We start from the raw sequence: 10,000 nt of genomic DNA, 5'->3' as shown, positions 1-10,000 counted from the left end.
GAAATAATATTCCAGTGTGTGTGTGTGTGTGTGTGTGTGTGTGTGTGTGTGTGTGTGTGAATCCCTCCCTGCAGTGTATTTTGCTGGGACGTTTGAACGCTCTGCAGGGAAATTGTCACTTTGAGTTAGGAAGTTCTTCCTGCACATGTTCACTCGACCAGTATCCGCCCTGTCAGACTGTACAGTAGAAAAGGAATGACTTATTACAGTATGTGGAGCACAACCCTCCCAATCTAGCCCACAGATATCATCATGCAGCTGTAGAGTAGAGCTGCTTACTGCCTGCTAACAATGTGAAGCTTATTTCTCTGAGGAATATCATTAAAAATCATTGGAAAGATGTAAAAAAACACATTGGAAAAAGAAGGAAGGGAGGAAAGGAAAGGAAAGGAGGGAGGAGAGGAGGAAGGAAGGAAAGGAAAGGAAGGAAAGGAGGGAGGAAGGGAGGAAGGAAAGGAGGAAGGAAGGTGGAAGGAAAGGAGGGAGGGAGGATGGGAGGGAGGAAGGAAAGGAAGGGAGGAAGGTAGGAAAGGAGGGAGGAAGGATGGAAGGGAAGGAAAGGAAAGGAGGAAGGAAGGAAGGAAGGAAAAGGAGGCAGAAAATCTATGATACAGTATAGCTGCTTGCTGCCTGCTAACAATGTGAAGTTTATTTCTGAGGAATATCATTAAAAATCGTTGGAAGAAGGGAGGAAAGGAAAGGAAGGAAAGGATGGAGGGAGGGAGGGAAGGAAAGGAGATGAAAGAAGGGAGGAAAGGAAAGGAAGGAAAGGAGGGAGGAAGGGAGGAAAGAAAGGAAGAAGGAAGGGAGGAAGGGAAAGAAGGAAAGGAGAAGAAGGAAGGGAGGAAAGGAAAGGAAGGAGGAAGGGAGGAAAGAAAGGAAGAAGGAAGGGAGGAAAGGAAAGGAAGGAAAGGAGGGAGGAAGGGAGGAAAGGAAAGAAGAAGGAAGGGAGAAAGGAAAGAAAGAAGGAAGGGAGGAAAGGAAAGAAAGAAGGAAGGGAGGAAGGGAAAAAAGAAAAGGAGAAGAAGGAAGGGAGGAAAGGAAAGAAAGAAGGAAGGGAGAAAGGAAAGAAAGAAGGAAGGGAGGAAAGGAAAGGATGGAAAGGAGGGAGGAGGGGCAAAGGAAAGGAAGGAAGGGAAGGAAAGGAAGGAAAGGAGGGAGGAAGAAGGAAGGAGGCTAGAGCAGTTTTATTATTGTGCGTAGTGAGGCCTTCAAATCCACCGGGCAGCATATTACTGGAGAGTTTTAACCCTCCTATTATCAGAAAGAAGGAAGGACAGGAGGAAGGAGGAAAAGAGGAAGGAAGTAATGAGAGAAGGGAGGAAGGAAAGGAGTAAGGAGGGAGGAAGGAAGGAAGGAGGGAAAGAAATGAGGAAGGACAAAAAGAGGAAGGTATTTAGGAGAGAAGGAAGCGAGGAAGGAAGGAAAGGAGTAAGGTTTGTCGTGACTGAAGAAGGCGTCTGTGAAGAACGTCTGTTTTATGTTCAGCCGTCTAAGTTAACAGATATCTTTATGAGTGCAAAGAGCTTTCTTGACTTTTGATTGTTGCCCTTGTCGAGTCCTCCTGACGACTACCAATCAACATTTCACTCAAGATTATGACCAAATAAAACGAATAAAACTATCCACTTTTACCAGGCGGGGGGCTCCGGTCCTCTGAAATGAGGCCAACGCGGAAGTAACTTAGAGCTGCATTCTATCAAAAGGCCACCAGGGGGCGACCGTCTCTATACAAGTCAATGGAGAATTCACCAACTTCTCACTTGATTTCTAACCTCAGTAAACGTTTTCAAAATGTGTTTATGGTCTCAATCGCTAGTTTAAAGCCTTCTTCAATGCAGTATGATGTTCATTTGGGACATTTTGGCCTCCCTGATTTTATATGTGATGATAAAGCAGGGTATGCATTAGGGGCGTGGCTACGTCCTGATTGACAGGTTGATTGCCCAATGTCCTCGAGATCCAGCCCTCGCAACCATAGCAACCTCCCCGCTCCGCCCACGGCCCCGCCTCATGCCCATATAAGTAGAATCCGTGTTTATATTTTTCCCAGCATGCATCTGAAATTTTCAAGATGGCGCTGCCTAGATTAGAAACTATTGGCTTCCGAGCAGCAGTCCACAAACGTCACAGATGTTACGTCCATTTCTTTTATACAGTCTATGATTTTTACACAAGACATGTAAATTTATTGTGCACAATCTTCTCTTCTTGACAGGAGGAAGGGAGGAAAGAGGGAAGGAAAGAAAGAGAGAAGGAGGGAGGGAGGAAGGACAGAAGGAAGGAAGGAAGGAAGGGAGGATAGAAGGAACAGTCAAAAAAGACGGGAAGAAAATGTCAAATTGAATTGCTAGATTGGATTGAGATTTGCAGAGCTCACCTTTTGCTCCTCAGTTATAGATTATTATAACTCTCATAACTTCCTGTAAGAGAAGCTGAAATGTGTTGTGGATGTTTGTACCCGTCGGTTCGATGCTGCTGAGGCAGCGTTGAGCTCTGGTCTCAGGATCACTTGGGATTGTAGATTTAATTGAAGCTGCCAGTTTGTGTGGATGCTGAGTGGAAAAGTGTTTCTGTTGGACTGATTCCTCCTGGATCTGCCTCAGCTCACTGTGTCTGCGGCCTCGCTGCAAAGCAATTACTCCCTGAGACCTGGGGTGTCAAACATGCGGCCCGTGGGCCAGAACCGGCCTGCCGAGGGGTCCACTTCGGCCCACTTTCCTCCCTGTCTTCTTTTCCTTCCATCTTTCCATCCACCCTTTTTTCCTTCCTTCCTTACTTCCATCTGTCCTTCCTTCCTTCCTTTCATCTTTCCTTACTGTCTTCTCTCCTCTTCCTTCCATCTTTCCTTCCACCCTTTTTTCCTTCCTTCCTTACTTCCATCTGTCCTTTCTTCCTTCCTTCCTTCTTTCCTTACTGTCTTTTCTCCTCTTCCTTCAATCTTTCCTTCCTTCCTTCGATCTTCCCTTTCTTCCTTCCATCTTTTCATACTGTCTTCTCTTCCTTCCTTCCATCTGTCTTTCCTTCTTTCCTTACTTCCATCTGTCCTTCCTTCCTTCCTTCCTTTCATCTTTCCTTACTGTCTTCTATCCTCTTCCTTTCATCTTTCCTTCCTTCGATCCTCCCTTTCTTCCTTCCATCTTTTCATCCTGTCTTCTCTTCCTTCCTTCCTTCCTTACTTCCATCTGTCCTTCCTTCAATCTTTCCTTCCTTCCTTCCTTTCTTTCATCTTTCCTTACTGTCTTCTATCCTCTTCCTTCCATCTTTCCTTCCTTCGATCCTCCCTTTCTTCCTTCCATCTTTTCATCCTGTCTTCTCTTCCTTCCTTCCTTCCTTACTTCCATCTGTCCTTCCTTCAATCTTTCCTTCCTTCCTTCCTTTCTTTCATCTTTCCTTACTGTCTTCTCTCCTCTTAATTCAATCCTCCCTTCCTTACTTCCATCTGTCCTTCCTTCCATCTGTCCTTCTTTCCTTCCTTCTGGCCCACATAACATCAAATTGGGCTGTTTGTGGCCCTTGAATGAAAATGAGTTTGACACCTCAGCCTTAGAGGAACCTTTTTTTCTTTATATTGGGTCGTGTTCTCGCATTTTTATTTTGTGACAGTTTTAAAAGCAAATGAGAAATTCACAGTTTTTGTTTGGATCACACGTTGACGTATCATTTGCACCTCTCCGAGGGGGATGAACCGGGTTTGAACTCGGCAGCCCAGGTGAGGGAAGAAACATCAAAAATGAAAAACCCTCTAAAACGAGCTGTCATCTCCTCTTTAATACCCTTCCTTTTCTCATGCAGCTGCTCTCTTAAATACCCAGAATCCCTTTCCACCGTGCAGCACCGTACCAGCAGACTCTCTATAATGAACACAGGCCTGGTTATCTTGTACAGGAGAGAGCAGCACATCAGTAACATCAGCACTGCGAGGCGTCAAGCTGTCGTCCTCCGTCCTGTTTGGGACTGAATCTACTTTGTCCTGGTTTTGCGGCCCATTTGTCTCCTTCCTCCCTCACAGCTCGATGTGAGGCGGCTTTAACAAATGAGTCCAATAGTTGCTGAGCTGTTCCTGCGACGGCGGGTGGCGGCGGTGTCTCTCCAGGGTCACACGGGGAAGGGGACGGCTCGGGCGCCTGGTTCTTGCTGACCTATTCACTACCTAGCTCTAATGGGTCATATTTTAGCTTCTGTGGCGGTGACAAATGGCCTCGCTCTAAAAGCCCTGTCCGTGGTGCTGAAACTCGGTTGATCTATGACTGAGTCCCGCTGATAAATGCCTCCCATCAGTTTGCGTGTGACGCCGATTCATCACCTTGCTGAGGTTTGTGTTGGGAATCCATATTGGATTTTTAATGAAAGAGAATATAATGCAATTCAAAGTCAATGGGTTTGCCAATGTCCACACACTTACACACACACACACACACACCCATTAAGGTACATGCACAAATACCAACACACACACACACACAATCTCACATACCTTCCCGTGCTGTTTGAGATTGCATTGCATTTCCCTAACAGTGTTATTACCTTGAAGGGCTGCTGCTATAATTGTGTTTGTCTACAGCAGATCTCACACTTCAGCTTCTGTGTGATACGGACAGCAACACAACAAGATTTATGAGCGTCATCCATACAAATTAGCATCTTGTATTTCTTCAGAAAACATATTTTAAAAGGACATAATTTGATGAGAAAAGTAACAAGAAAAGATTGTAGATATAAGACACTACACAGGTTTAATGAAAAATGTATTTGTTCATAAAATTGTTTACATATTAGTCAGATTTATTGAACACTAGACTAACAAGATCTTTTTTTTTCTTTTCCTTGTCATTATAAACTATCTTTGCTTGGCTTGGCACCATTAATGTAACACGGCAAAGAAAATGCTTTTTTTTGCAGACATCAAAGCCGTCTCAATAAGGCAGAGGTGTCAAACTCATTTTCATTCAAGGGCCACATACAGACCAATCTGATCTCATGTGGGCCGGATCATTAAAAAGATGGAGGGAAGGAAGGAAAGACAGACAAAAGGAAAGAGGGAAGAAAGGTAGGAAGGACAGACAAATAGACGGAAGGAAGGAAAGAAGGAAGGACAAATGGAAGAAAGAGAGGAAGGAAGGAAGGAAGGAAGGAAGGACAGATTGAGGGAAGGATGGAACGAAGAAAGGAAAAAAGGAAGTTAGGAAGGACAGAAGGAAGGAAGGGAAGAAAGGTAGGAAGGACAGACAAATAGACGGAAGGAAGGAAAGAAGGAAGGACAAATGGAGGAAACAGAGGAAGGAAAGAAGGAAGGAAGGAAGGACAGATTGAAGGAAGAAAGGAACGAAGAAAGGAAAAAAGGAAGTTAGGAAGGACAGAAGGAAGGAAGGGAAGGAAGAAAGGAAGGAAAGGCAGATTGAAGGAAGGAACGAAGAAAGGAAAAAAGGAAGCTAGGAAGGACGGAAGGAAGGAAGGAAGGAAGGAAGAACAGATTGAAGGAAGAAAGGAACGAAGAAAGGAAAAAAGGAAGTTAGGAAGGACAGAAGGAAGGAAGGAAGAAAGGAAGGAAAGGCAGATTGAAGGAAGGAACGAAGAAAGGAAAAAAGGAAGCTAGGAAGAACAGAAGGAAGAAAGGGCGGAAGGAAAAGAACACAGAAAGTAAAGTGGGCCGGATCGCACCCCTTGGCGGCCCAGTTCTGGCCCACGGGCCTCATGTTTGACACCCCTGCAATAAGGTATACTTCCTGTTGCTGTGCTTTACTCTGTTTGCACTGCATGAATTACCAGTAGCCATGTAGATTATACTCAAGATATCTGCCTGATTAAGCTCGTTATAATGACACAAGTTTGAAATACAAAATAGTCTGAATTTATATAGCTGGTTATGCAAATGTGTATGAATCTTCTCTCTGCCGAGTCCCTGTGCAAAATGTCCCACTTCAAGTCATGAAAAGAGGGCACGTAAATTACATTGTCCAGTGTCCATCACTCTTCATCTTCTATTAATCCCAAAGTGCTTTTACAGACGAAGGGCATTTCTTATATGGAGTCGTCTGGTAAGTTTATTACGGTTGCCCTCACCTTTACCCCAGACACGCCAAATTCCAGGAAAGAGGAGGAGGAGGGGGAATGAGTGCCGGGAATTAACAGACTCTCAGCAGGGTCCGCTATCAGTTTCGTGTAAAACACCTGGTTGTACAGAGACGTATAGATGACAGAGCAACCCACGGCAACCACAATAAAAAACACAGCACAAGTCGCCATCACCAGACTGTCCCAGTTCTCGGTTTTCTCCCTCGGGACTGCTGCTTCCTTTGTGGTCACATTGACACAGTCCCTGCTGTATCCAGGCTGAGCTGTAGTGACCTCAACACAAACCTGGTAACGGGTGGAAACCTTCAGCTGTTTGATGCGGTACTCTTTGACATCAGCAGGGAGCCGGGCTTTGAATGGCATTGAGAGGAAGCTGCCGTCAGATAAAACGGACCAATTCAGTTGTGACACTAAACTGCCCGTGCTTTCCCAGGAAACCATAACGGAGTGAGATTGGACAGATGTGATATATACATGTAAAGGTTGATTTGAAAACTGGGTGATGTATCCATCCACCGCAACCATGACAGACTTCAGATCCGCCCCGACAAGATTGTGGGCGATGCAGGTGTATGAGCCGGCCTCCTGCTCCGTGGCGTCGTAGATGTCAAAGGTTCCTTCTGGGTGCATGTAGTACTTGTCGGAGATGCTGCCAGGTAGGACCTTGTCCCCTGAAGGCGTCACCCAGTAGATCTCAGGTTCTGGTTCTCCAAACGCCCGGCAGTGCAGCGACACCGAGCTCCCTTTCACAACCTCGACACGCTCCGGGAGGCTCCGAGGTGATATCAGCGGAAGGCAGATCTCCGTCATCTCCCTGAAGTGCACCTGTCGGACGTGCTGGCCTTGGTACTCCGGAGGCTCCGTGCAGAAAAGGGAGTCGGGCTCCATGAAGCGAACGGCCGTCCTGTTCATGTTGACCCAGCGGATGACGCAGTCGCAGCGGATGGGGTTGCTGTGCAGGCTGACTTCACGCAGGTTAGGCAGGGAGTCCACGGTGCTGCGGTGAAGAGCACTCAGAGCGTTGCTGTTCAGCATTAGCGTCTCCAGCCTGGGGAGCTTGTGGAAGGCCCTGGGGTGGATGTAGGACAGCTTGGGATTGTTGGTGGCCTCAATTTTTGTCAGCTCGGGCAGATTGCTTAAGGCAAAACTGTCAACGGACACGAGCTCAGGCATGCTGTTGATGCCGAGCTCTTTGAGATGCATCATGTCCATGAAGTCGCCTCTCTGGATCCTCTCAATGGGGTTCTTATTCAAATCCAGAAATTTCAGGTTGTGGACTCTTGTCAGCGCCAGTCTGGGTACTCGATTGAGCATGTTGTCAAAAAATGAGATGCTCTCCAAGTTCTCGAGACCAACCAGAGCATTATCAGGGATTTCAGTCAGATTCATCTTAGCGAGCACGAGGCTGCGGAGGTTAATCAGAGGTTGAAAGTTCATATCTGACAGCTCCAGGATGGGGTTTTCTCCCAGCATCAATATCTCTAAATTGGGGAGAGCCTGGAACCACTGGCTGTTAACGCTTGTCAGTCGATTGGAATTGAGATGGAGCCTAAGCAGCCTGCTCAGACCTTGAAAGGCCGCAGGGCTAATGGAGAAAATCAGGTTGTGGTTGATGTAGAACTCCTGGAGGTTGGGCAAGGAAGCGAGGCAGCTGTCAGAAAGCTCCTGAATCCAGTTCTCCTCCATGTGGAGTGACAGCAGCCGGGGGAGAGACCCCAAACAAACATCGCTCACTGAGGAAATGTTATTCTGGGACAAGTCGATTTCAGTGAGGTTGGCCAAGTAATCCAAAGTTTTCTCCACATTAACAATGTTGTTTGTCTGTAGCAGCAGTACCTGTGTGTCTGATGGGAGTCTCTCCGGTAGCACTGAGAGGCCCAAGTCATTACAGTCCACAGTGGCAGCCTCGGTGTAAATAGAGCTGGGAGAGAACCAGGGTCGTATCTCACATCGACACAATGCAGGGCAATGAGCAGCCCCCTCCGACGCCAGAACAAAAGCAGCCAGAGACAGCTCAGCCAGCAAACAAGCCACAACTGCTGTCTCCTTCATCTTGGCCTCCGTATTCCCTTTCAGCCGGTAATTGGCCCTTATGGAGTCAGCTGTTAGCACTGTTAACTTCACAAATAAAAGCTAATTTGTTACTGCAGCAAGACAGAGTGGATATCTGCTGACGCCTGGTCCCCAAAGCTTCGGCCCTGTTGTCTTCCTGCTTTTGGCAAAGAGAAGCAACCTTTCAGTTCAGTCCGTGCCAGGTTGTCATGCACGCTGTGATATGTCAAGGTTGATGTACCCTTCAGGGAGCAGCGCTGTGCAGCAGACGGCCCGGTCGAGGTACGCTGTAGCTCCGGCTAGGGACGAATCACTCTGTCCTCCATCATTATTATCCTCCGTCGCTGTCACCGGTGTCAGTTTCCATCTGCGGAGACAGGAGAGAAAAAAGGCCAATATAATACAGTGCTGTTGAGATATGAAGGCGTATTGACATTTACGAATATTGAGACTTATTAAGTCTTTTCAGCCTCATTTGGTTTTATTGCTTTCCTTGCACCATCAGAATTGTAAGTTATGATTAACTTGACCTTACGTAGATTACTTTGCAGCTTTGAGGCCAGAAATTGTACTTTTGAGTCAATTTCCTCCCTCCCTTCCTTCCTTCCTTCCTCCCTTCCTTCCTCCCTTCCTTCCTTCCTCTGTCCTTCTTTCTTTCCTTCCTCCTTTCCTCTTTTCCTTTCTCCGTCCCTCCTTTCTTCCTTGTTTCCTTCCTGTCCTTCCTTCCTTCCTTCTTTTCTTCCTTCTTTTCTTCCTTCCTTCCTTCCTTCCTTCCTTCCTTCCTTCCTTCCTTCCTTCCTCCATCCCTCCCTCCCTTCCTTTCTTCCTTCCTTCCTTCCTCCTTCTCTCTTTCTTTCCTCCCCCTACCTTCCTCCCTTCCTCTTTTCCTTTCTCCCTCCCTCCTTCCTTGTTTCCTTCCTCCCTTCCTTCCTTCCTTCCTTCCTCCCTTCCTCCTTCTCTCTTTCTTTCCTCCCCCTACCTTCCTCCCTTCCTTCTTTCCTCCGTCCTTCTTTCCTTCCTTCCTCCAGAATTGTAAGTTATGATTAACTTGACCTTACGTAGATTACTTTGCAGCTTTGAGGCCAGAAATTGTACTTTTGAGTCTCGTCATACGGCTGACGGATGAGAGGACTGGTAGATGGGCTCACTTTTTTCTTTTTTTCCTAGAAAATCTGGAGACCTTAGATGACAAAACATTGCAAGTCTTAATTTTTTCCCCAGGTCTTAATTTACACACAGTCTCACCAACCCCCTGAACGTCTCGTCTGTCTTGAGCAATGCACCTGCTCACACTTATCAAATCACCCACACGAAACAACAAGCAGCTCTTTCTTTCCTTCTTTCTTTCTTTTCTTTCTTTCTTTCTTTCTTTTTCTTTCTTTCTTTCTTTCCTCCTTCTCTCTTTCTTTCCTCCCCCTGCCTTCCTCCCTTCCTTCTTTCCTCTGTCCTTCCTTCCTCCCTTCCTCTTTTCCTTTCTCCCTTTCTCCCTCCCTCCTTCCTTGTTTCCTTCCTCCCTTCCTCCCTCCCTTCGTTCCTCTTCCTCTCTTTCTTTCCTCCTCCTACCTTCCTTCCCTTTCTCCCTCCCTCCTTCCTTGATTCTTTCCTCCCTTCCTTCCTTCCCTCCCTCCCTCCCTCCTTCCTCAGACCATTCTCAGTCTCACCAACCCCTGAACGTCTCGTCTGTTGTGAACAATGCACCTGCTCACACTTATCAAATCACCCACACGAAACAACAAGCAGCTCTTTCTTTCCTTCTTTCTTTCTTTCTTTCTTTCTTTCTTTCCTCCTTCTCTCTTTCTTTCCTCCCCCTGCCTTCCTCCCTTCCTTCTTTCCTCTGTCCTTCCTTCCTCCCTTCCTCTTTTCCTTTCTCCCT

General features: G+C 46.7%; 1 protein-coding gene across 1 annotated transcript; it reads right to left on the bottom strand.

The window, feature by feature from the left end:
- Positions 1-6,021: 6,021 nt before the first annotated feature.
- On the bottom strand, positions 6,022-8,127 carry LOC128358567 (leucine-rich repeat neuronal protein 3-like). The gene has a single exon (XM_053318899.1). It carries the CDS (start codon positions 8,125-8,127, stop codon positions 6,022-6,024), a length of 2,106 nt encoding a protein of 701 aa, XP_053174874.1.
- Positions 8,128-10,000: the final 1,873 nt, after the last annotated feature.

Source organism: Scomber japonicus, chromosome 5, assembly GCF_027409825.1.
Source record: "Scomber japonicus isolate fScoJap1 chromosome 5, fScoJap1.pri, whole genome shotgun sequence".
NCBI classification, from domain to species: domain Eukaryota; kingdom Metazoa; phylum Chordata; class Actinopteri; order Scombriformes; family Scombridae; genus Scomber; species Scomber japonicus.
Note: the sequence above shows the minus strand (reverse complement) of the source record. Positions and strands in the feature narration are given on the sequence as shown.

Excerpts from the sequence above, each read along its gene's own strand:
- LOC128358567 (XM_053318899.1), bottom strand. The coding sequence starts at position 8,127 with ATGAAGGAGACAGCAGTTGTGGCTTGTTTGCTGGCTGAGCTGTCTCTG.